The 27,196-nt window shown below is 40.4% G+C and overlaps 1 protein-coding gene across 4 annotated transcripts in view; it reads left to right on the forward strand.

Annotated features, from left to right (window-relative positions):
- The window catches only part of ntrk3b (neurotrophic tyrosine kinase, receptor, type 3b), a 161,297-nt gene that overhangs the window by 43,729 nt on the left and 90,372 nt on the right, over positions 1 to 27,196 (forward strand). For all 4 annotated transcript variants that reach the window (XM_054614563.1, XM_054614561.1, XM_054614559.1 and 1 more), the window contains exon 4: positions 21,785 to 21,853. In XM_054614563.1, coding sequence (XP_054470538.1) covers positions 21,785 to 21,853 — 69 coding nt within the window. The remainder of the gene's footprint in view (positions 1 to 21,784; positions 21,854 to 27,196) is intronic.

Here is a 27,196-nt window from a genome sequence, read left to right on the forward strand (position 1 = left end):
CAGAGGAATAGTGATAAAGAAGACAGTCAAGATAGATTTAGAAATAGAATCTGTGGCTGCAGCAGATAACGATGGGGAGAAAGAGCAAGAGACAGAGAAATTAGGCATGAAAGCACCACGGAGGGAGAAAGGAGGCCTTCACCTCAAGGCCCATTCAGAGAGACGGAGACTAGCCAGGCTGCGCGGGCGATCTTTGCATCCACAATCACGGCAGTCTAACGGAGCCTAATGCTTTATGACGGCTCTGCCCGTCCTGAGACAGCGGTGGGTGGCTGCGGGTCGTGGTGAACCACAGGAATAATGGCTTGAGTTAATCTGCAGCGCAGGGACATTCGTTCTCAAGACACTCCGTGTCAACTGGCGTGACTGGATCGATGGCGTCTGTAACACTGAGCTCTCTCTCCTACCCGTCCTCAAGTTCGAACCTCCCACCAACAGTTCACTGCATCCTCACCTCGCTGCCTTCGTCTTCCCCGAGGTGGCTTTTGATCTCTCGAGTGTTGAACTAGCAAGTGTGGGGGTAGGGACTGGGAGAAAATGATCGAGGCGAGACAACATTTTCTTTACCTGAGCTGACAGAGCACCTAAAAATAGTCCACTTTCATCTCGGTGAAGGATGGTTTTAGGGGGGTTTGCAGGAGCATCTCAGCAGCACTCCGTTCTCTCAGGCCCAAGGAGGGCTTTTAAGTTTTGCTTCCTGGGGTCCAACACACAGCGTCATCACCCTCAACACTCTCACAGCGTTAACTGTCGGTGCCTGAGACTAAAAGCTGGTGCAGCAGCGGCGGCTGCAGCCAAATCCCGCAGGCCAGATGAGGTCCTCTGATTCCTGAGGCAGCACTTTACTCCAGCCTCCTTCCCCTCCGTCTCACTTCCACCCCCTTCCATCCTCCCACATCACTCGCCACTCACTCCGCAACCTGTGAACTGACAGACAGTTGTCTGGCTGAGGCCTGACATTGGGTGTACACAGCGCCAAGCCCTCCGACACAGGCCGCTGTCAATCAAACGACACCCTCAGATGTGTTTGGACAAGAGGATGAGGATTTCAGCAGAGCAGATTGCTGTTTACTGTGCCGTGGGGGAGAGGGAAAGGGGGTAGATCAGGCTTTTTTTCTCCCCAGCCCTGTGGCTCTGCAGCTTGGCCTCTGGATGGAGTCTCCGGCCACTCATGCACTGACGCCGTGTGGTGCAGTGACAATGTGGCAGTGGTCTGATTTCCCTGTGACACAAACAGATATATGAGACTGACTTTGATAATGCGAAAAAGGAAACAAGTTTTATAAATATATATATTTTTTTACTTCTGTGTATCCAGGGAGGCTGATAAGATGGCTGTTGAGAGTGATGGAGTTGCTATCTGCTTCCATCCCCACATTTTCACAGAATCATAGATTTCAGCTTTAATAACAGACAGAAGTAAAAAAAAAAAAAAATCTGTTTCTTGCCCAGTATAATAATCAATAACTATTGCAATTTTTTTAAAACAATTGTGGCCATAATTGTCTTACTACTTAACTGTTTTAAAGTCAAAATGATTCTAGTATTCAAAAAGGAATTTTAATAGGAACCTCCATAATAAACAATGTCTTTACTTTATTGGCTAGAATGAAAAATGTCAAAGAAATTCACCCGCCTGTACTTGTTGTTAAAGCCAACTGTGGGAAGTCTTTTTCTACTTTACCGGTCTGTGTGATAATTCAGAATGGTGGGAAAGTAGCGGGGAGCTCTGCAGTTTTTGAATGTACAGCAGATAACAGGTGTAATAAATTGACAGTCTCCCTATAAGCACTTGAATGAAGACATGATGTGCTTTAAAGTTTATTCGTATCTTCATAAAATGTCTGAATTGAGTCCTGGAGGAATCAGAGCTGTGAAGTAGCAAATCCTGTCAGTCTCTGAAGCTAAGCTAAAGTAGCTACAGCAAAGACTTTATGTTGGGTTTATGTTTAAAAACGTGATTTACCACCAATTTGTCGTCAATATTGGGAGATGGGAGATTAAATAGCTGTTATAAATAAATATAACACCACTTTGTAGTGACGTTTTTTAAATTTGAATAGTATAAATTGCTGTTTAGTATGCCCTCTAATGTAATGTCTATATAGGTATGGGCTAAATTAGTCAATAATTCTACAGGAGGCAAGGCAGAACATTTAATAATTACATCAAAGTTCACTTCACTGAATTTAAATAGAAATATTGGTCATAAAATAGATATTTTCCTCACATCATTCAGCTTTGATTTGTACTATGACATTATATGCTACACTGTTGTATTCCAAAGTGTGCCTTTGCAGTTTCTTTATTATAGGTTAGTAGCATTTGTGTACGTTATTATCATGACAAATTGTAAAGTGTGGTCAAATGAAGTGTGCCCTCAAAGCCAGTAGAGCGTGTATGGGTTATTGAGACTCTACATTAAACGGCTTTACAGTCTAGATGGCTATTGATCTAAAAAAAAATAGCCGGCACATTTTACAGAAAAAAAGGAAAAAAACTCGATTTGAGCCTCCTATCGCAGCCACAGAGATGAGACGGCTGGAGTCGGTGATGATTCTCAGAGGTGCTAACTCCCTGCCTCTCTCCAAATGTCTAAAAGACTCTGAAGTGATGTTAGCAATCACAGCTTAGGACTCACTGAACCCTTTGATAATCAGTAGAGCCTTCTCTCATAAATGTCACCATGAGTGTGCTGCGCTGCACACACTCACATTCTGCTGTCATTATCACTGTTCACATCGGAGATTCCCTAATTACGCTTCCTTGACTTGTGCTTTCTGTTTTTCTTTCTCATTCAGACATTTGCAACACAGACAATTGAGACAATCTTAACGATGAATGAATGAACGACAAATTTACGATTCAAAGTAGGACTTAAACAATTTCCTCAATTTCTATTTCAAAGCTGCCTCGGAAATGTACGTTCTCTACCACACAATAAACAAAAAACACGGATTAATAAACTGGATAACTGCTAAATTAGTTAAAGATGAATTTTTTCAAGAAAATGCTGATTGGGCATCGCTCGTCTTAGTTCTTGTACCTCATATCACTCTAAATAAAATGGCACATGTGTTTAGTTACCAGAAGCAGTTGGGACCAGTTCAAAGTAACAATAGCGTTATTTGTTTCTTAGGCACAGGATTTACTTTAAAGTAAAGTTTTTTGTTTTTTTACAGCTTTTTGATTATTTTTGTCTGTGGTTGTGCATCAGTTCATCAGAATGCTGATTAATCTTTCAACCCCAACAATTTGAATCATTTTTGAATAATACTCATGTGAGTTTGGCATAATTTCCTTTTCACTGGACAATCTACATTTTCTGATAATATGAATATGTAGCTGTTGTTTAGGGGCTACATATTCATTTTGCAACTGCAAACATCCCAATCAGGACTGAGGTGTGAGGGTCAGTCCATTGCACCGCCTCCCCCTTGACAAACTGGTCCATTTTTTGTTCAGCTTTTGATATTCAACCAAGTTTTCCAGGTGCAGATTTAATGCAAACCATTCGGCTCAGGCTGTAATTAAATCTGTTCTGCTAATGATCCAATTAAACCTGAAGAAGTTAAAGAAAGGCTATGGCACTTTAATTAAGTCATGTCAGCGTGTAGTGAAACATTGGCATAGCCTTCCTTGGCATCACAGTTGGCTTACTGGCTAACTCAGACTGGAGGATTGCTCTGGTCTTTGGTTTGAGTGGTGTTCCTGTGTGACAATACACACCAGCTTCACCACACTTCCTCCTGCACTGCTTGAGGCTGCTTTCTTCCGTGCTCTTTTCACTAATTAGTGTATTTTCACTAATACACTAAGCAAATATATATATATTTTAATTTATAAATTCCTTTTTTTAATCATGGCTTACACTTCAGCCCAACGTAAAAGCGAACAGAAAAAAACAACAACACAGCATGATATAAATGGAGCAGTAGTTCACTATAAGGCCGCCATGGGGGAATACATCTGGTAGTGCTGACAGGTATTAGATATTGATTGTTCCTTTCCTGTTATTGGCCTGTTTTCATTATTTCCTCAAGAAAGTGATTCCGGCGGGGAGGAACTACCATTGTGGTCTTGACATGCCCGTTTGAAATGTCTATTAACTGCATTTATTGGGGGCAGCCGGTGGCATTGCACAGTACATGGCTTTATAATGCTGGCGGCATGGCTCTGTGGATGGCAATGTCGGTGTGTGTCTGTTGGTTCACCACTTTGGTACAGACCCAGCAGCAAACTTGGTTGCTGAGAAATTAAGCCAAAGCTTAAATGCCAAAAACTGCTGTTCCTCAAATGGCAACTTGAGACTGGCTTCAAAAGCGAGTCCATCTTGATAGCAGAAGCAGTTGAGACCGCGTTAAAATGACCAACTTAACAGCAAAAATAAACATGTTTAAAGCCTGGTACGAAAAACGGTTTTGGTCTCTATAGATCATTTTTCTGTACACAGTACCCCTTTAAATTATATTAATCTTAGGCTCAAACTTATGTAATATGAAGGGCGTGGCCCCTTTAAGAGACAGGTGGGTGCAGTCCCATGTTGCTAGCTGCTAGCTGTCTGCTCTGCTGCGTCACCTGGGCCCACCTTAGCTCCCCCAATGATTCACTTCTTTGCCCATTTTTTTTTTTTAAGTTAACCTGTGTCAAATACCTGTATAATTTATGTTATCAGCATGAACCTTGCTCCCCCCCTGTCTCCCTCTTTCCCTTAGCTTCCTCTTAATTCAAAATCACATTAGTATGCTCATAGTCATCAGGTTGTTGCATTTAGTGGCACAGAGACTGAACTTAGACACACAGAATTTTCCCTAATAGGATGTTTGGCAGAGTGCTAGCCAATGACCTAGGGGATGCTGGAAGGCCGGGCTGTCTGAACTGTCTTCCACGGACCTGGATCTGCGTGGCCCATGGCCCTCTGTCTCCAGTGGGTTGATGGGAATTAAGCCTGGGCTGGGTCAAGGTGGCTTCCTGCTGTCTGAGACTCCCAGGGACGCCCGGCTTGATGCCAGCCACGTCACCCCTGCCAGTTTAACAGTACCATCTGCCCCTGCTCCTCCTTCCACTCAGCCAGACTCGTCAAAACAAGTCAAGATGGCAGCCCCAGGTGGCCGTGTATGACAGCTACGGCAGAGGGGGATGCTGGGAGATGCTGAGAGCTGCTGTGTGGTAGTGGCAATCATCCAGGCAAGCCCGGGCTGGTGTTATACCGTATACGCACCTCCCCACCTGCAGCGATGTAGCAACCTGCTGGCCCCTCCACCAGACAGACCCCTGGTTGGGGATTTTCAAGTTCGCTTTGGATCAGTTCAAAGGGGCTGGCAGGCTGCCTGCATGCTGGGACAAGGGGGCTGTGGCGGTTTGATTTCTGAGCTGCTGTTTTGATTTGTTCCGTTTCTGTTTCCTAGGTATTAAGTTCTGGAAAAATCTTCAATGGTCTCTGATCTTGAATTAGTGGAGATTGGCAACCACCACGAGATGATTGTGGACATGCTGTGAGACAGTTACAGAACCTGTCAACTGTTTAAGATGTGGGAAAATGCATTTATTTAGATACCTATTTATCACATTAAGTTTAGAATATATACCTAAATATAAATTTCATTGCATCGTGTACTGTCTGTAGAAAAATACCATTGTGCTATCAACTCGTTTATATTTTACATGTTGCTCTCATATTTGTTAAATATTTATAACAAGTTATATATAAATATATTAAGATCATTTTTAAAAGCTTTAGTCAATATAAAGTCAAAAAATAGCACAAAAGGTTAATGTAAAAATAATCAAAATTAACCTCACTTGGTTATTACTTCTCTGATAGTCCCCACAAAAACATGGCTACTAGCTGACAGGTTCAGGTGTGAAATAAAAAAGCTGAACTGCTTGCCCAAATGCTAAATTTCATCCCAGGTGATGTCATCATCATCTACTCTTTTCATCTCACATCCCTTCATCTCTCACCCTTCTTTGCTCCCGCTGTGCTTAGGAGGAGCTTAAACCCCCTCGCACCTGAGTCGACGTGATTCGCTCCCCTTCCCCGCTTCTTTAAACCATCACTCATTACAGGGAAGGCTGAGGAGACGCCACTTGGCCACAGCCACCCCGAAGAGTGATGCATGGCACGAAGATGGCGTTATTGTTACAGGAGTGCAGCGTGATGAAAGGATAAATGGATCCTCCAGGCTAATGGAGGGAGGCGGCCCGACCTGCAGCCCACTGAGTGGAGCCAGCTGTAACCGAGCTCGGAGGGACCTCTCCGGCTGGGCGCCGGAGCTGTTTTTCATGTTCTGAATGTCGCCATGCTCATTTCTGCTGGCGGGAGCGGGAATGATTTGGTTGTCACCTGCTAGGGTTATGTTTCTGAAACACGAGGTCCGTCCACCTGAATTCATCATTGTCATTCAGCTCACAGGCCTACGAGAAGCGGCCAGCTGTGCAGATGTTAGACATGACAACTCTGGTTGAGCTGACAAACAGCTGCTGCTCACTAAATCTTTGCTTCTATTTACTGATCGTTTAGAAGGAGACCCTTTGTTTTTTGAGAATAAATTGACTCGGCATTTGATGTCCGTGTTAACTGCCATCTTTAATAATCCCTATTATTGTTTTCACTCTGTACTACTAAATTCCTTTAAATACCTCTTATTTAGTGTATCTCTTTTGGCGCCGGGCAGGATCTGACTACAGAACTGGAGTGAATTATTGCCACTGCTTTAATATGCTATTATTATGCTTTTGAGCAATTCTCAGCATTGTTGTGGGAGTTGGTCAAGTAATTACTTCCAATTGACTGCCTCTGGAATATTACTCATTTTGATGCAGTTCCTTGGTGAATTTTAGAAAATGCCTCTGGTTCGATTAATATGGTTATTTCTGTAATATAGAATTCCAGAAGTGCTGCCTGCCTTGAAATAATTTATAGTGGCTCATTTTCAGAGTAACCACTTATTTCATTTTTGTAACATTGCTTTACAGTAACAAGTGGGACTACTGTCTGTCACTACTGCTACATATTGCAGTTTGCGAAGATTGATTTGATCGATAAGAATGCAGATACTACACTTGGAGGGAGACAATGCAGCAAACGAAACGTGTTCTTTCATCTTGTCCATGTTAATTTCTTTAAAAAATGTTTTATCAAATGTAGCTTATGTTTAGCTAGTGTTTGCTTGAACGACCACTATTCATTTAGAAATAAATACAATATATAAATTTACAATTTAACTTTTAGGTGTGGGATTTAAAGGTACTTTAGCCAAATCCAAATCACATAAATTCTTCTTAAGTAAAAAATGTAATGCAGTAGACAATGAGAAGCTTGCTACCTTTTAGCCAGTTAGCTGGAGTGTTTTTTTTTCTTCATTATAGCATTTAGCTGCTGCCGCGTTTACCTATGTGGAATATATTCCTGAAAAACAGCAGTCAGTTTATCAAAATGGATCATTTTCATTCACAGTTAACAGTTATGGAAAAATAAACATACAAATCAGTCAATTTAGCTCTAGTTTTGATTTGTGGTGTGAATTTAAATAAGCTTTTTCACCAACATGACACATTTTCTATTTGATAGTACATTTTATTTAGTAAAACCGATGTCAAAAAATTGTTATGTTTGCTTTTCTTTGGCAAAAATAGTAATTTATTTTATGTATAGATTACTTTTATCATGTATAACCTTAGCTCCTTGTCCTGACCCCCCCTCACCTGACAACCCACCCATACATTTCCGTGTTACGTGTCTGCACTTGCTGTGAAGGGTGTCGGTTGCAGGCCATCACTTTTAAGATAACAACACATTATCTGAAGATGCTTAGACAGTAAATCTTCGTCCCCCATACCCTTACGTACATTTCCATAAATTTGCATCGTTGTGTTAGTAAGTGAAGCATCGGAGAGTTGAGTGTCCTTGAGGCCAGTGTTTTTGAGCTGTCAAGGAGAAACCGCTCTTCAGGTTCAATTCTTCTTTTCTTTGGCTTTTATTGAAACAAGAAAGAGTGCAGGCAGTCCTCATTTCATGCATCAGATTGTAAAACTGCATGAAGGTGCTAAAGCATACACACTTGACACCCCGGGCCACTGGCTGTCTTGCTCTAACATGTTGCTGTATTTAACAAGCTGTTTGGACGTCATATAGGAAGAGTGAACTAAGCATATGCTTTACCAAGTCTCATATAAGCTTTCTGGCATTACTATAGGAACACTCTATTATGAAAAGACACAGGAGTCTGGCATAAAACCAGCTAGATTTTAAGAAACATGGAGTGTATTAGATGACATAACCCTTTATGTAATGAGGGGATCTTATTTATATTATATACGTCTGTCTCTCTCAAACAGTAATCCGTGTTTTGTCTCCTAGAAATGCTTCAACAAATGTTATTAAAAAGAATATAGTTCTTGCTGCAGTTGGTCTCCTGGTTTCCACAGTAACCAATGCTCACACATTATCTTGAGATGCACACTGAGAGGCTAAGCTACACCACAGCCACAGAGGGAGAGCTTCCTTTGAAATTAATGAAAGATTCTCCATTACTACAAAGAGCTGGCAGCATGCAAGGTTGGCAGTGTCTCACACTGACGTGGCATTGGCACCTCATTCCTGATGGAAGGAACCAAGCTCAAGCCATGATAGTTGATGGGTGCATTCATCTTCTTACACTGCATTTAAATAACCAGATATGAAGTTTCTGAAGTTGCTGTTTGTTATTGATGATGTACACAAAAACATAAAATGAACAGTGATGTTGTAGGCTTTGATGTCAAATTGAAAAAAAGATGGTACATTTTTTAACTAAGTAACCTACCGCTGTATATTAGTGTCTGGGTGGGACATATGTGACAATCTGGAACATTCCCACTGCTTAGTTAAAAAAACATGATTTTTGCTCATGGATGTTATACAGCAGTGATGGAATGTAACTTAGAATATTAACTGCAGTATTTTACTAAACAGGAGTACATTTATTCCGCTACTTGTACTTTCAGTATGGAACAGTTTTTTGGCAGCTATAGTTAGTAGTTATTTTACAGACAAATCAATCAATTAAAATAATCAAGTACGGTTAAAATTTGTTAAAGCGCAGCAGTTAAATGCCACTTGAAATGAATTTACCTTTGAGTGACATATTATAACTGAACGGACTATTTTTCTGTATTATAGCAATTATACACAGCGGGTAAAATAAGTATTGAACACGTCACCATTTTTCTCAGTAAATATATTTCTAAAGGTGCTATTGATGTCGGTAACAACCCAAGTAATCCATACATACAAAGAAAACCAAACAAATAAGTTCAGAAATTAAGTTATGTGTAATAAAATGGAATGACACAGGGAAAAAGTATTGAACACATGAAGAAAGGGAGGTGCAAAAAGGTATGGAAAGCCAAGACACCAGCTGAAATCTATCAGTAATTAGAAAGCAATCATGCCCCTTGTCAGTGCAAATTAATATCAGCTGGTTCAGTCCCAACTGATGTTCTATATAAAGGTGTCTCATTATCAAGGTGCCACACAAGAAACATCTCATGATGGGTAAAAGCAAAGAGCTCTCTCAAGACCTTCGCAACCTTATTGTTGCGAAACATACTGATGGCATTGGTTACAGAAGGATTTCTAAACTTCTGAATGTTCCAGTGAGCACTGTTGGGGCCATAATCCGGAAGTGGAAAGAACATCATTTCACCATAAACCGGCCACGACCAGGTGCTCCTCACAAGATTTCTGACAGAGGAGTGAAAATAATTATCAGAAGAGTTGTCCAAGAGCCAAGGACCACTTGTGGAGAGCTTCAGAAAGACCTGGAATTAGCAGGTACAATTGTTTCAAAGAAAACAATAAGTAATGCACTGAACCGCTGTGGCCTGTATAAACGCTCACCACGCAAGACTCCATTGCTGAAGAAAAAGCATGTTGAAGCTCGTTTAAAGTTTGCTGCATAACATTTAGACAAGCCTGTGAAATACTGGGAGAATATAGTCTGGTCAGATGAGACCAAAATTGAACTCTTTGGATACCATAATACACACCATGTTTGGAGGTCAAATGGCACTGCACATCACCCCAAAAACACCATACCAACAGTGAAGTTTGGAGGTGGGAACATCATGGTGTCGGGCTGTTTTTCAGCATACGGCACTGGAAAACTTCATATAATTGAAGGAAGGATAAAAATCTGCTGCCATCTACCAGGATGATGAAGATGAAACGAGGGTGGACATTTCAGTAAGACAATGATCTCAAACACACTGAAACTCTCAATTGGTTTCAGAGAAAGAAAATAAAGCTGCTAGAATGGCCCAGCCAATCACCTGGCTTGAATCCAATAGAAAATCTATGGAAAGAACTAAAGATCAGAGTTCATAGAAGAGGCCCACGGAACCTTCAAGATTTGAAGACTGTTTGTGTGGAAGAATGGGCCAAAATCACACCTGAGCAATGCATGCGACTAGTTTCTCCATACAGGAGGCATCTTGAAGCTGTCATTACCAACAAAGGCTTTTGTATGAAGTATTAAATAAATTTCAGTAAGCGTGTTCAATACTTCTTCCCTGTGTCATTCCATTTTATTACACATAACTTAATTTCTGAACGTATTTGTTTGGTTTTCTTTGTATGTATGGATTACCTGGGTTGTTACCGACATCTGGTGAAAATGTCATGTCAATAGCACCTTTAGAAATATATTTACTGAGAAAAATGGTGACGTGTTCAATACTTATTTTACCCCCTGTATATATATAGATAGATAAATAATATGAAAAATCAATAAAACCTATGGGCTGTCCCTGAAGTAATACTTTTGGTCTGCTGGTCCACCACTTTGGTCCAGACTGAAATATCTCATTCAACTATTGAGTGAATTGCCATGACATTTCCCAGAGACATTCATGTTCCCCTCAGGATGAATTGGAATCACTTTGGTGATCCCTTCCCCTACCATCTTGCGCCATTTTTCCAATAACTTAGTTTTATGACCAAATACAAGAGCTCCTGACATGCTTGTCAGCCTCAGCTGTTTTTTTGTGTTTAGTGCTAATTAACTAAATGTGGGCATGCTAACATGCCAAACTAAAATAGTTGCATTGGTAAATGTTAAAGGGCTCAACATCAGCATGTTGGTCACATTAGCATTTGCATTCATCTAAAAGCTTTTCTGTTCAGTCGCCTTACAGAGCAGCTAGCATAGTCTTGTTACCTATAACATTGTATTTTCACATTGTGGTTTTTCCACTTTTACTTAAGTACTTTTTTCCAAAAAATAAATGCACAAACATAATTGCAAACTATATTTTTAAATGTTCTACAGCTACAAACCACTCCCAATAAACCCTGGATCAAGGGTAGACAAAATTAGATTTTTTCCAAACAATTTCTCTTGGATGTTTGGAGTTCAGCAAGTCTGCAGTAAAAACTGAGGTTTCTGCAATAGTTCACCCTGCAGCTTCTGACAGCTGCACAGGATTCCCCAGGTCCTCATCTAGGTGATAAGAGCTTTGATTGCAGAAGCCTTCAGTGCTCTTAAGAGTTATGTCCATTGTCCTGCAGCTCCCATGGCAGTTGTCTCTGTTATTGCTGGGGAGAAACAATCATTGTGGCAAAGACAGAGACAGGGGCCAAGCCTGTGGCTCTGTGGAAATGCTTTAATTAACTGAGACTATGCTTCACCCAGTCCTCTGGACTGTGGGATTACAAATGGGCACACACAGAGGCCCATGTGTTGCACTCTGGTCTGACAGCCCGCTCCAGGCAGCAGTGGATTTGGATTGAGGTCCAAATGGTAGGAATGCCTCAGTCACTTTTCTGAAACCTCAGGAATATGACTAAAATGCTCACTCAGTCACTCACTTACTCACAGATTTACGATATCCTCCTTTTGGCAAAAGACACACAGTCATCTTCAGTGTCTTACCCTTGACTACATTCATGGATGGAAATTAATGGAGGCCATTGTTGTTTGAATTCTAATAACAGAATCGACCTGGTCCTTAGGTGCATTATTGCCTCTGCCCAAACAAATGGGGAGAATACTCTCAAATTTTACTATTTAGCAAACGAATAAAACTATGGATTGTATTTATCATAATCATGCTCTGTTAACTCGCTTGCTGGAAAAGCACTCTGAGAAACAAGGCCTGGAGAGATGCTGAAAATGTTTCTCGCAGTCATCTAGAAAAATACTCCCGGGTGTCCTTATTGGTGTTTTAATCAACTCTAACATTTTATCGATTTCAGCAAGAGGCATTTCATAAAGCAGCAGGCCAGAACAGGTTGGCAGTGTGTACCCTCAGCTGAACAAGCAGTGTACTTTCTCTCCATGGGAACCGCGCGGTCCACTGTTGGAAAACTCCACCGCAAACCCGCCACTGCTTTCTTTCGTAGAACACAGCATGTTTTGCATCGCTATTAGGTCTGAGGCTCCGCATATTTCATCTGCATATTTCATCTGCATGATTAACATTTTACTGGGCTAACAGCACTACCTGTGGCAGTGCTGTTAGCCCAGTGGCAGTTCTCTTTCTGCTTGTCTCATTAGATTGATGACAGTTTTCATTACATTGCTCAGTCGATTTTAACATCTCCATCGCTATCTGGGAAAAAATAAATAATCAGAATCATGGCTTAAAGGCTTCGTTCTCTTGTGTCTTGGAACCACGACTCGCATCTCTCCCTCACAATCAGCAGAGTAGACAGATGACTTTGTACAATATTATTTTTCATTAATTGCACTGACAAACTGGAACCTCGGATGATATTACAGGGATGTATTCCAGTTACTGATGTGCTAACCTGACTCACTGACACAGTGACTCAGAGATTTTGGACATAAGGTGCCTTTCTTGGCTCCTAACCCTTTCCGCTTCATCCCCTTTTTTCATTCATTCAACCACCCTTTGCTATCAAATACTTTAGAAACAGCACAAAAATGCTCTTTAGAGATTAGAGTCAGCCAAACAATGCCGCTACAGGGAGACTAATTTGTTGGCGTTATTATACTGAAAGCAGGATTCATGAAACGATACTGAAAAAGCAGGAATAGGCCCTTATTAAAAGTAATCATTCCACGTCACTCGCAGCTGTTGCTGGAATGAAAGTAACAGATATTACGGGCTGTTATTAATGTCATGAGTCACCACGAGGCATTTTGTTTACAGGAGTTATTGGGCTGAAGACAAAGTCATCTATTCTCAAAAAGTGATTGATTCAGGGAGCATGCCTTTTGTGATCCCTGGACTTTTTCTTCCATCACCATCAATTTGTCAAAATAGTGCTTCATCCAATACTTTGGTTTATGACTGAATATGGACAAGCTAATCCATCAGCAGATCCATCAATTTCAGCTGTACTGTTTAGTGCAAATTAGCAAATGTTAGCATGCTAAACTAAGATCATGCACATATAACCGTTATCGACTAATTCTCACTCCCAACTTTCAAATACCGCTGCTTGGTTATTAGCACTTGTCCTCTGATACCCACTAGGCACCTTTTTGCACCTGTATGAGATGCATTGGGCTTTCAACTAAATCCACTTTTAATTCAGCCACATCTTTATTAGACTCTCAGAACAAACAAGACCATTCAAGTAGGGTTCATGGGAGTGGAGGTTGGATGGATAAAATGAACACAGGACTTTCACCAAGGAGACTGCTGTCTGTGTCCCTAGTGAAACCAAGTCAGCCTGGATTTATTTTCACTTTAGTTTTAGAAGATTACTTTTGTACTTTGCTGACGCTAGTTCCAGAAAAAAGGTAGTTATTTTACATAGGAAACAAAATGATTTAAGCCAAAGCACAATGTCTTTCCTAAGCCAAACGAAGTGGTTTTGTTGCGAAAGAAAACAAAAAATGTATTCTGTATGAATGTAACAAATGGAAGCTGTAAATTGACACTATGCATTTAATAAGCGGAAACTGACATGCTGTATGAGTCCAAAACTGAAGCTAGAGGGGTTTGTGGAGTGTCAAAGTAGGAAGCGTATAGCAACTGACTGTGCTGCAGTATTTGACGATTTGGGAGGGAGTATGTATTGGTTAGACATATCACAAGGTGAATTGTGGAGGCAACACAATTGCATACAAAGTCAATGGAAAGACACAAGGTGGGGGCAGCATAAAACAAGGCAAAAAAATCCTCCAGATGAGTTGAAAACGTATCAACGTACAACCATAATACAGTCTGCTATGCCATTTATCATCCAAAGCTGCCGTCATACGTTTGACAAACAGTTGGACTCATTAAAACAGCTGGGCGTTATGTACCTTGCTCAAGGGCGCTTTGATAGTAGTCCCAGTTTCATCTTATTTAACCCGGTTGGGATGTTGAGGGGGAATAAACAGGTTTAACAGCAGATGAGAGGAATTCTGCTGCAAGATTAGCGCGACACATGCACACATATATCACAACCAAAGGATCTTTCTGAGATTAAAGAATCGACTATTTTTATCCCTCTTCCCCAGAGCCATTCTTACCTATGCTTGATGCAGATTTGGGGCGAATAATATTCCCGATTATAATGAAGCGGTGGCTGTTTGAAGTTTCTCCTTGGCTGTTTTGATGAAATGAATTCCATATGGTTCCTCCGACTCAATTTATAGATCTCACTCCCCTCGCACTTTGTATTTCTAGTGACTGAACTGCCTGAGGAGGGGGATTTTAAGCACATTCACTCTTATTCCTGTATCAATAATGCTATGCAGGCGCAGTCTCACTGAAGCACATCCATCAGGAAGATGTGTAAAGTGAGATGTGCTTATTCATTTTCATAAATGATTTGCAGTATGTCTTCATGGTGGATCGGTGGTAGACCAATGTGAGGTGTCTTAATAGAACAGGACGTTTGAAGTAGATAATATAAATATCAACAGAGTATGTTATTGATAGAATAGAATAAAACTGAATCAACTTTATTGTTCAGCCAAGGCAGGAAAATTGTTGTTATTTTTTAAAATAATTTATTGTGTCAATACATATCATTCATACGTTCCTTTCTACTTTACATTTTCACACACTTTTTAATAAATTATAATTGTTCACCTACAGATGGTACGGTGCTTCCAAAGCAGCAAACAAAAGCATAAAAAATGTATGAATTGATAAATGAATGAATAAATAGAAATAAGATAAGATTTTTTATTTTTTTATATTAGTAGGCTTTCTACTAATTATCTTTGGTCTCACCAAATAATTCCTAAATGTATCAGCTTCACCAAAGGGGAAAACAGACCTAAGGAAGACAGCCATCAACTGAAGATTTACCAGCAATGATGTTTATTGTTTTATCTATAAACCCCCAGATGACAGACCATGTACTGAATGTGTAACTGGGGAAGGGTATGAGTAAAAGACAAATTTCACATGCTTTGTGCAATTGAGTTGTTAATTATGTTCCACATTTTGACATTAATAAATCATTATCTCATTGATTTTTCAGACATTTGGGTAATGACTGTAAACAAATGAGGCAATCACTGAGTCCCCTGTCTGCTTCTGCTCCGCATTTTATATGAAGTGTCCCCAGGTTAAGTTGTGTCAAAATCATCTGGAATTTTCCTTTCAAAACATGAAATGAGATCAAATCAGAACACCTGATCCTCTTCTGTAAGGCCAAACTGGATTTGGAGAAACCGTAGGGGGGCAGAGTCTCAGTATAATTTCGATTTTGCTGTCATAGCATGATTACATTGCAGGTAGCCATTTGATCCATTGTTTATGTGAAAATTGACTAAAAGCGGCTTTTTTAGTATCAGTTTTGGGGCATGTTATGCCGTTATTTGTTGATAACTGACACTACAGAGATTATAGGAAGTAAGGGGAGACATAGAACAGGAATGAGCTGCACCAAAGCTCCCAGGGTGGATGTATACAGGGACATTTCCGTTCACATTCCAAAGAATAGGCCACAAGGGCGGGTAACTTTAAAGGGTGACCAATTTTTTTCAAGTAGGACCCTAATTTACCTTGTTTTGTGTCATTGACTAAGAGACAATGCTTTTTGACACCGACAGAACCCTACAGATAAATCAAACGTTCAAATGTTTGTTTCCTTTCACTTCATCCGGCACTTTCATTTCCTGTTGAATTTGGCGGTCCCTGTGGACAAAAGTGATGGTGTTTCCAAGCAACCTTCTTGGTAATGGTCTCCTTTACTTATGTAGGTCATATAGATGCATCAGTATTAAATTGAGTATGTTTCTTAACAAGTTCATTGTCAACACAGAACCTTTAAGGATGTGCCAGGTAGTGTTAATGCAGTGCAGCCACTGAAGTGAGGTAGAGAAATGTTTACAATCCAGCCCTGTGGCATCACACTCTTATGGGATGATTGTACAGTACAGTATTTACGTCCAATGCTTATTCATGAAGCAGTGGTAGCGGCATGGCTTATAGCTCAGTAGAAAATAAACCTGTGAAGGTCAGGGTGGTGGGTGGGCACAGAAACCAGAAAACAGATTCAGTGTCCTGTCTCTTTACAGCTTTTGTTCATTTTTATACGAATATCTATTACATAAATTTATTTCTAACCTTAGCCGTACCATTTTGCAGCGGTTATACAACTATCTACAATTAGATTGGGTTGAAAAGACTCAGCTTTTTGAAAGATTTCTCAAAGACTCAGCTTTTTGAAAGATTTCTCAAAGAATCAGCTCTTAATGACACTCAACAATACTAAAAGCATCAAAGCATAAGGTGGAGGAAGGCCAGAATCCTTTTTTTGCCAGTAATACTGTCAAGTTCAGATGTCAAGGGTTTATTGGGGTATATTTAGGGCTCACATGGTATTTATATCATGTTATTTCCGCAGTCATCTATATTAAAATGTGAACTGACTTCTTGTGAGATGTCAGCCCACTGACAAACTAAGGAGGCTAAGATATTCCCAATGTGCCTTTTCAGCCTTTGACAAAGGCATTGCAGGTATGATCTAACATGCTTATCAACAGACAGATACTCTATCTCTATGTGCGTTCAGGCAGGATACATGCAGTAGGTTTCAGCTGTATGGAAAACGGTGTATTGGACCAGGCGGACCATGAGATGCATGGTTTGCAGTGGGTGGGATGAAAAGCATGAAATAAGTTCTGGGTATTCTCAGGCAGTTGGACGCAGGAGTCTGTAGTGGTGCATGAACAGATCTTATCCGCATCTTACACTTGTATTTTTCACTGTGGATATTTTTATATGTGACCTTCCGTCTTTAGAACAGTCAGGGTTCATCCTCTGTAAATGAGGGCGAGCATTTATTTTGGGAATACCTTGGGTGATAAGCGGTAGAGGCTTTGATGTGTTATGCACCGGATCAACATATTTAATACATTATAACACGTGGCGTCTTTGAGACGAGATGAAGACATTTAATCTTTTCGGTTTCCAGGCAAAGAAGGATCTTTTCTGGTCGGTTTGGGTGAACAGAAGCTTGAATGTGAACTCGGCTGCGGGGCTGAATAACTGTCGTGTTGCATCAGTCGGTGGTAGAGAGAAGCAGAGTGAATGTGTATTTTAATTGAACAGGGTTGTATGCATTTAATATGATATATTTTACCTCTTAAAGTAATATATGACACAGTATTCTCTGATTTGTACACACCAGTTTCCTGTTTGCAACAAGAGATGGCCTAGATCAAAGTACTTTTACCTTTTGTATAATTAATGCAACATTCATTTCATAAACTGCACATGGCTGCTGTGTGAGAGAAAGCTCCCTTCTCTAAAATGTCAGAAGAAAAACAACGTTCTTTAAAGATTGACACCTGTGGTATTTCAAAGTTCCACTTCATTTCTTAAAAAAGGTTTGTTTTTCCAGCTTACAGTCGTCAGCGTAACTCGTAACACGAAGCCCTCGGAGACATTTCAGAAAATAAAAATTGCTGTAAAAATGAACAAAAGGAAGCAATTAGTTTATGGCGTTTGCAGCAAACATTAGCTTCTTCTCCTCAGCTTGACAGATGATGACTAGATTCCACGACGTCCACACTGCTGATCCGTTGCGACACCTCACTCGGTGGCTGTCTGGTTCTTCCTCTGCGTGGTCCTGAATGTCAATCAGCAGAGCTCCCCCACACTCAGACAGTAGCCACCAGTGATGCTGCACTAATTAGCCAACCCTCTCGAGTAGCCCGAGCCCTCCCAATGGCATCTGTGCCAAACAGAATTATTAAAGAGGGGGGGAGGAGGAGGAGGAGTCGCACCTCCTCTGCAGAGGAGCAAACACCCAGGTCCTCGGCTTAGCATTCACTTCGTCGCCCTCTGGCTGGGGAGCCGCCTCCGCCGCCATCAATATTAACACCCAGATACATCCGTCGCCGTAGCCACCCCAAACTTATGAAAATTTCATGTGAATCACATCATTCCTTATTCAAATGAGCCCTGTCTGAACCACTACTGTGTCTGTTTTACTGTGTGGTAAAAGCAGTGGAGGTCTATGTGTATATATTTGTTGATGACTATATGTCCTTCCAGGCCTGGAGACAGATCCGCCTGGCTTCTAATTCATTTTCAACCCTGCTAATTTTTAAATTTAATAATCAATGCCCCATCCTCACCTCCTGTCTTTTGGCATTCCCTCGGCTTTGATGCCTTATTTGCTGATTTGTTTATATATTTATTAATTCATTTACCCCGCCCGATCCAATTTTAGCTGACATTTCTTGTCGAGATGCGAAGGATGACCTTTGAAGAACGGAACACTTCCTGCCAGAGACGTGAAGGAAGTCTCCCTCTCTCTCTCTCTCTCTCTCTCTCTCTCTCTCTCTCTCTCTCTCTCTCACTTATCTGTATGCAATGCCAGAAGGTGTTAAAAAAAAACAATTTACATTTGTCACTCATGGCTCATGCATATTAACACTTTTATTACAGTTTTAAGTGGATATGTTTGCTTTAAGGATAACTGATATGTCTGTGTCTTTACAAGCATTTCATAAGAACTGAACAGTATAAAGTTGTACAATTAAAGCAAATAAAGTGTTTCATCTTTATTTTTTGGAGATAGGTTTATTTGTTTTTGCAGAGAATCAGATGAGAAGATTGAAACCACTCTGTCCAATGAAAGTGGTATCAATCTATCTTATCATCTGACCAAGAAGGTGAATACGTTTATTTCCCAAAACGTTGAACCATTGCTTCAAATGTATCCGGGAGAGTGACGTAATTAACATGAATACATATTAATTAAGTAATCTACTTACATACCTGAATGTAAACATGTGCTGCTTTTCCTTTTTTATGATTGTAACAGTGAATAAAGACCTAACCGGCTTGACAGGAACAGTGGAGTTCCTTAATTTCATTGTCTTCTTTATTGATCACCAGGTGATGTGGTGGTTCACTTTTACACTGTGATCATTAGCTGTGATCAAAATGTATCCTTTTTACCTGTTTTCTATGCCGAATGAGTTTGACATCCTGGATATAACCCTTCTGTCTGCTTCTCTCTGAAATCGCATTTGATTTTTTTGCAGTTACAGGACAGTGTGGACTCCATTGTAGCTCTGACAGCTTGACAGAGTTACCATGGGGACGGGGCTTAGCGAATGGTCAATTTGGAGTCCCATTTTTACAAAGCTCATACGGCCCGCTACACACAAGGTTTGAAGAACATGCATAGCATTGCAAAGCAAGTGAACAAGTTTAAATTAACTGACATCTACCTGTAAAGTTCTAATACATTTACTCCTACATATGTGCTCAGCAACGAGTACTGCTTTTGCTAGATTTATGATCATTGGTATTGCTAGCCTGCTGTTGATCCATTGTCCAGAGACCTTCGGGGCACCTTGAGGTGTTTCCAGGAGTCCTGGAGGTGGCTCTGGGGGGTCTGTGCAGTGTCCTAGGGGGTCTCTCCCAAAATAAGAAAAAGTTCCTTTTTTTAATATTCATTCAACAGAAAGTAATCAATTTGATGGCTTCTGTGTAATTTAAATTTTTTTACTTGAAAGAACATAAACTTGGAGGTCTGGGGTCTAATCCATGTATTTTTGTAGATCTTTTTTAAAGTCTGTCATTTGACATGTGACTATTTGGAGGTCTGTGGTCTAAATGTGTGTCCATTTTCGAGGCGTGTGATTTGACAAAAAATGCAGAGCGGCCCTGCTCTACATCACCTAATGAGCTGCAGTTTGCTCGCCAACCTTTTTCTCTTTCTCTCTCTCTCTGTAATGTATTCTTTCTGTGTATAATACCGTCCCTTTGGGGCCGCAGGTTTTTCTTTTCGAGGTGAATATTCATGCAGCATCTTCACATACTCACACACATCCCCTGTATTCAGAGCAGCAATGCATTTGCACAAGGTGACAATATTATTTAACCGGCGTGTGGGTGCCTCTGTACAAACATACCTGTTGTGTGTGTGTGTGTGTGTGTGTGTGTGTGTGTGTGTATGTATGTTTTGCTTGTGCAGTTGTGTGTGTGCATGGGTGATATCACAGGAAATAAGAAAGACCTGCAACATCCTCTGCTGCCTGTTGTCATGGCGACACTACTGGTTACAGGAGTATCTAATAGGTCTTCCATACAAATTAACCTGACATAGAGTATGCACTTAAATGGAACTTTCTTTGAAAACTATAAATATTTACTCCTGTTTGCTTATATTCTGCTATTTATTTATCCATATTGGCATTTCTAAATGTATGTCATATTGCATATAACATTTATTTAAACATTATTTTTATTTTAGTTTTCTTTCTTCTGTAGTAACCTCTACACCACCCTTAACATTATCATTTAACACATTTATAGCAAGTTCCAGTTTGAAAATCTGAGTAATCCATTATGTTTAACATGCCCATTTGCTGTGTTATGAAATGTATACCAATATTTTCTATGCTCTAAAGGTGGTTATCAATCTCACCTATCTCACATCATATGCCATATCCTGCGTGTGTCACCTCAATTAGTGGGCAAGTGGATGACTCCTTGTTACCCTTATAGACACTGTGAGCTGTGATATCGGGTGTTGTGTTCAAAGTCACAGTAACGTGCAGAGCATGTTAGTCATCAACCGAGCGTTCAGGCAAAACCATGCACATGAGCATGTGAGAAAACTAATAATCAGATAGAAATGTCACTCTTGGACTGCATAACAGGATTTGATAGTGTGCTGCTTCATTAATGCTCTCATGTTGTATTTTTTAATAAGTGTATAAACCAAATGTCTTTTCTTCATATTTAAACTGGTTCTGGTTGGATCATCCGTAAGTCTCTGGCTATTTGCTATTGAATTTAGTGGCTTCCTGAGCCGGAGGCGGTTCCTTAAGTCAATTGAATTATTTGACTAGAAAGCGGTCAACTTTCTTTTATTGAGTTGGCAGAGCCCTGGAGCTCCAAACAGCCAGGCCTGTTTCCCTTTCATTGTCAATAGTACTTTGTCTTATTTTCGGCCATTATTGCAGGCCTGTTTATCCACTTCCCCAGTTGCTCATTTTACTTTACTTTATTCTATTTTAGTTAAGCTGAATCTATTTGATTTCACAGAAATTTTGTTTATTCAACTTACAAATATGCACGACAGCACTGTGGATGTACAGTAAGTGCACGATGATGTGAAGTTGGGACACCAACAGAGATGAAAAAAATACATTTCACTTAAAATAAAGAGAGAAAATTTCAAAAATGACCCGGGGGAAAGATAATTTGGTTTTCTGAATCCAAAGCACATCAAAACCAAAAAAAGTGTAGAAGTGGGACTGAACGGAGCAGACGTGACAGCAGTAGACATGAAATAATTCAAATATTAAATCAATCCATTTAACTCTCCCTTTTGTTTTTTTCCTCTCCTCTGCAGAAACCTGTCGAAAAATCCTCTCACCACGCTGTCGTGGCAGCTCTTCCAGCACCTCCAAATCTCCGAGCTGTAAGTCCTCCTCCCTCCTCTGATCTCTCTCTCGTTGGCTTTTGTTTGTGTTTTATTAGAGCGATTCATCATCGCTCCCTGCACACAATATCAGGCACCACACAAATTGTCCTCACCACATGCCATTATAATTCCTGTCTTTGTTGAACAAAACCCTCTCATTTGTCCGAGCATGTGTAAAAGACTGAACCTATAGGCGACATAGTGGCACTGTGATCGCATAAGTCATTTGTTCTCTTGATTAAGGCACACAAAGGAAATGTAATGGTCTGGTAAAGGAGGAGGGAGCCCAACCCCGTTTTCTTGTTTGTTATGAATATTTCAGCGATCATTGCGTTCATGAAATGAGTTTGCACTTCCACATCGTTACGCCCGTCGCCGCTGTCCGTCATGTGACTGTGCTCTAAACACACGCTCTCCCCCCGCCTCCTGGCCTTTAAAGCTGAGGTATAGCAGGATGTGATGTGGGACTACAGCAAGCAGACCTTCTTATTGTGCTATTTTCAGGAGGTAGAAGCAGGGCAGGTCCTCTGAGAGAGCGGCACAATGCTGATCTGGGGTTGTCCTGCTGCCGTACGCTACAAGCTGCAGAGCGGAGGGAAAGCCCTGCTCACGTTGACAGTATAGTTATGCATTTTTCAGCACTTAGCTTTCATGATCCTGAGGAAAACTTTACACATGCAGGACTCGACGATATTACAGGGCCGCAGTTCTTCAATCCTGTGTAGGAAGAGACTCATGGCGGACCACATACCAGCGCTGCACAAGTGTCATCTCACTGTGGGCCCTCATCTGAGGCAGATGGGTCTCTGAATCCCTCATTGTGCCTGTTATTGGGTTGTGAATTTCATTCTTCACTGGACTGTACAAGTTCTGTTCTTTTGTTGTCTCACCAGCTGTCCAATTCTGCTTTTGTAGAAGCTAGTTTGGCCTTAAGCTCTGCTTGTTGCTGATGCTGCTGCATTGCCAAAGCTTTTATATGCAGAGTATGTAGTGTAATACATTTAGTAATGGAAAATTATTCAGATGTTTTACCTCACAATATCACGCATCAGTATCACTTCATAACAATACTCTAATACAGTTTAGCTTTCTGAATTATACTAAAAAGCCCTGAGAACGTATTTTCTCAATCAATGTTTAACAATGAGTAACAGCACACCACATGGACACACTGTTTTGGTTATTCCACAAATGATAATTCAGTATGTTTCCTGTGCGCTTGACTCACTGGTTAGAAGTGGCCGGGACCAATCAGGATTTAGGAAAATATGAATGAGAATCAGCTGATGGGTTGTTGTTTCACACCTATCAATCAATCTAATCCTCATACAGTCCTGACCCTTTGAACCCCAAAAAATGTCTGCCGGATTTAAAAGCATGTTTTCTTTGAACAATCGGCAAAAGTACACCATTTATCATAGCCAGAGGCTGTGAAAAATAAAATTATCATTGGATTTTCAACTTTGCTACAGTTCCTGAAAACATCAAGTGTGCTTCTGGAAGAAGAAGCAACCAAATCAAAGCTTAGATTTATGATATATCATCAAAATATATAGATTCCAATGTATTCCAATTTTTGTTTAAATACATTTTTTAAAGAAATTCTACTTGCATTCTTTCTGATATATGATTTATGGCATTTCAAAGGTGTTATATTGTACAAAAGACATTTTTGAGTTCTTTCTACTTCTAGCCATGATTGTACTGTCTCCATAGAGGTGCAGAACTATTGCAGTGAAAAACAAGACCACAGAGAGTAAAATGTGACTGGAGCAGATAACGCTCCGAAACGGCTTAGGGTTAAGCTGAATTTTTTATTGTATATAGATGTAAATGAAATCCAATTTATTGTAATTTATTTGTCATTGTTATTTCGTGCAGCTTTCAGACAAGATTATAAAAGAAAAGCAAAAACAGGGCCATTTTGCCTACTGAGTCACTGAAGAGAATAGTACTAGTGTTCATTTAAATGACTTCACATTCCTAGACAGACTACATCACATCCTACAAACCAGAATAACTAGCACCGATCCTTTCTTAGCCGGATCACCGTCGCAGCTCACAGAGCACGGCTTGCTCCGATGTGCAATCCCATTTCTCCTCAAGCAACCATTTTAGATGGGAACAAATGGTGCCTTTGTTGTTCTACATGGAAAGCAGGGCCGGGGTGACGCCCGTGTTTTTCCCAGTGAATGTTGATGAGTAGCGAGGGTTTCCTGTCTATTCAATTTGCCGTGTTTGGTTAAGAGGTGTCAGTTGGAGTGACGCGGGCCGAGTCTTCAAGCGAGAAGGAAGCCATGTGGAATCAGGCCTCCCTAACAGGAAATGAGTCACTCCATCATGGGCAGAGTCCGCGACGTGGCCCCGACATCATTACTCTCCTCCACTGTCTCGGTGTGCTCAGCCAAACCATATTAGCTCGGCAATAGCCAATCATTCAATCGTGCCAAATGAAGCGCGCTCACCGGGCGCCCATTGCCTTTAATTATTAGAATGATACACAATGCAGTATCAATGATAAGTGCCCACCCGTGCTGCTGAACCACACTGATATTATGTAAATAGAGGGAGATCAAACCGGCTGAAATAATTTCCGTTTTATGTGACGAAAGGGGAGCGTGGCCCTTTGCCACGACGCTGTCGCTACACGGTGTTATCTCAGTCACTCTAGGCGCTGTTATTGTAATTGTATTTCATGTTATTTTAACAATGAAAGAGTAGCAATTTCAAAGCCGCAACACGGTGACAGTGACCTGCGAAGAATAGGAAATGTGGAAATAGTTTCTTTCTAAGCCTGGAATAACATTGTAAGCCCTTCAAAAGCATTACAGTAACAATGTTTTTAAGGATTACTTCATTGTATTTTTCATTAAGGTCCATTGTTTTGTTACAATGCTGCTCTCTAAATAAAGATTTTTTTTGTGAAAAATGTAAATAAAATTAATTAAAATAAGACTTGTAGAAGTTTGGCTTGTAGAAATTAGACTTTATTGTCCCCAAAGGGGGAATTTGTGGTACAGCACAGTAAACAGTAAGCATAATGTAGGTGGAATTAAAACGCAACAGAGACAACAACACAAGTCCATGATCATGATGTATCAAATAAAAAAGGATTGAACAAACTGATCTCCTGTCTGTTCCTATTAAGAGGGGAGTTCATTGTACATATCAAACACGGCGTTCAAAAAGGTAATCAAAAATAGTAACGCTCTGCTGAAATCACCATTAAACAACATGCGGTTTCATCAAAGCGTTGCGATTGGCCACGTTTGGAATCAAACGCTACATTCCCTGCTTTCAAGTGATACTTTTACGCATAATGAGTTAGGTGTAAAACATGTTTCACTCGATAAAAATAAGTTTGTAACCGTTAAAATAATTATTTATTTAGCTACTCTAACATGACGGCAGGACTTCCCCCTTAATGTGGAGCTATTTGTGGTTTTGAGGATCCGATTCTCACACATGATTCTGCAATTATAAATAAAACTTGGAAACAACAGTATGATGGCAACAGCAAAAAGGAAAAAGTACTTCCTATCAGTCAATGTGCATTAAGTCTGTTATTCCCCTTATCCGACACTCCTTATCAAGAGTGTCACTGCCAAAACAGTTTCTTTGTTTCGCAGGTTGGTTGCACAGATTCACTCCCTGCAATATCTTAATATCAGTGACAACAACAATGCTATCAGTGAGATCTCAATAATCTCAAGTCTTTTGTGGCTCCTGTGAAAAGGCCCCAGCATCACATTGAGGCTGTACAATAGGCGCCCGCCGTGCGCTGCCTCTGGATGAGACACGGATAATCGGCTCTGCCTCTTTGTTTGTGTGCCCTTTAGCCGAAAGGACGGGAGCTGCTGCGGTGTGTCCTACACGGCATCGGCCCATTGCGAAAAAACTTAAAAAGACGGCGGGCGACTAGGTGCCAAAATCTGTCGCCATGCCACCCTGGGTGATATTATTGGAGGTTGTTTGAAGCGGAGTTAGCGGCAGCCTTCGAGGAAGCTCATTCTATCTGTTCCACCAAAAGAGGAAAACATTCTCCTTCTTTGGGAACTCAATCGATCTGCCTGAAGAAATGTGCATCTTGCCTCCTTAATCCCGGCTCTCTAGGACGTAGGGGACCGACACAAAGTCAAACATTCACGCTTTGCTCTCAGAGCAAAATTACTTTTTCTTTGATTATGGATGAATTATGAATAGATCAAAACCTGTAATCTTCTGATGTGACCACCAGTGGATTAGGATGAATTAAACATTACTTTTCAGAGGGCTTCGTGACAGGTAAATTACTGAATTTTAACCTTCATTTTATTAGGGTCCAGCTGCTACTCAGGGCAAACTCTTGCTGAGATTACATGACATTTACAACTGACTCCTCAAAAAACATCAAAGACTGCCTTGCGAGAGGGAAAAGGAGAATTAAAATGTTAAGTGTAGGAGAAGATACTGGATTGGTCTAACTGACCTCAAGGATGAACTGATTCGATTTTTGTGGTCAAAGGTCATTGTCACCTCATAAAACACTTTTTGGCCGTAACTCAAGCGTTCATTTTCTGATTATGACAATTTCATTCAAATGTCTAATAGGAAATGATGAAGTTATGACATTCTGGACAGACATGGACGTAAACTTCAGCATGACCGATTTTTCTAGGTGTTTACTGATTTTATGGTATTGAATTAGTCAAAAAAAGTTAGCTCGCCACAATAATCTCTTTCACATGAATTGTTCAGGGCTTTAGATATGCACAACCTATAGAAGTAGATACTATATGGAATATTATATGGCAACAGGGATGAATAGTTGGGGATCAATCATGTATAATCAGCAGTGGATGGCGTTATGGTTAAGAATCATCCTTTATTCTAACAGAGGTAAGGATCTGCCTCAATGACATTACAAATTTTGTTTTCATGTATATTTGACGTATCCTTTCTCTTTTACTCTCTGCCTGTGATATGACTACTGAGTGTTTTAAGCCACTCTAGACACAACTATGTGGATTCTGTAAATGTAACTAAAGTCACAAACATTTCTGTGTATTTGAGAAGATATTTTCAAAGTCACGGCCAATAATAAAACCACATAATTCCCAAACAGGCACCAGAAGAAAAAGAAAAACAGAGAGTTACACTCCGCCATGTCTGTGCTTCCGCAAGCTTATCATTTGCGAGAAAGTAGATCCTTTAGTTGGCCTGCTATATGGCAACAAAGAAGCTTGTGTGTAGTTACTTGCTGCCCAATTTGGGTGTAACAGACTCATAGGGGATGATTCATTGTAATACAATCAGCTGGTTTGTATTTTGAATTGGAATTATAGTATGACAAAATATTGA

This window comes from Anoplopoma fimbria, chromosome 2 (assembly GCF_027596085.1).
Source record: "Anoplopoma fimbria isolate UVic2021 breed Golden Eagle Sablefish chromosome 2, Afim_UVic_2022, whole genome shotgun sequence".
Classification (NCBI taxonomy): Eukaryota; Metazoa; Chordata; class Actinopteri; order Perciformes; family Anoplopomatidae; genus Anoplopoma; species Anoplopoma fimbria.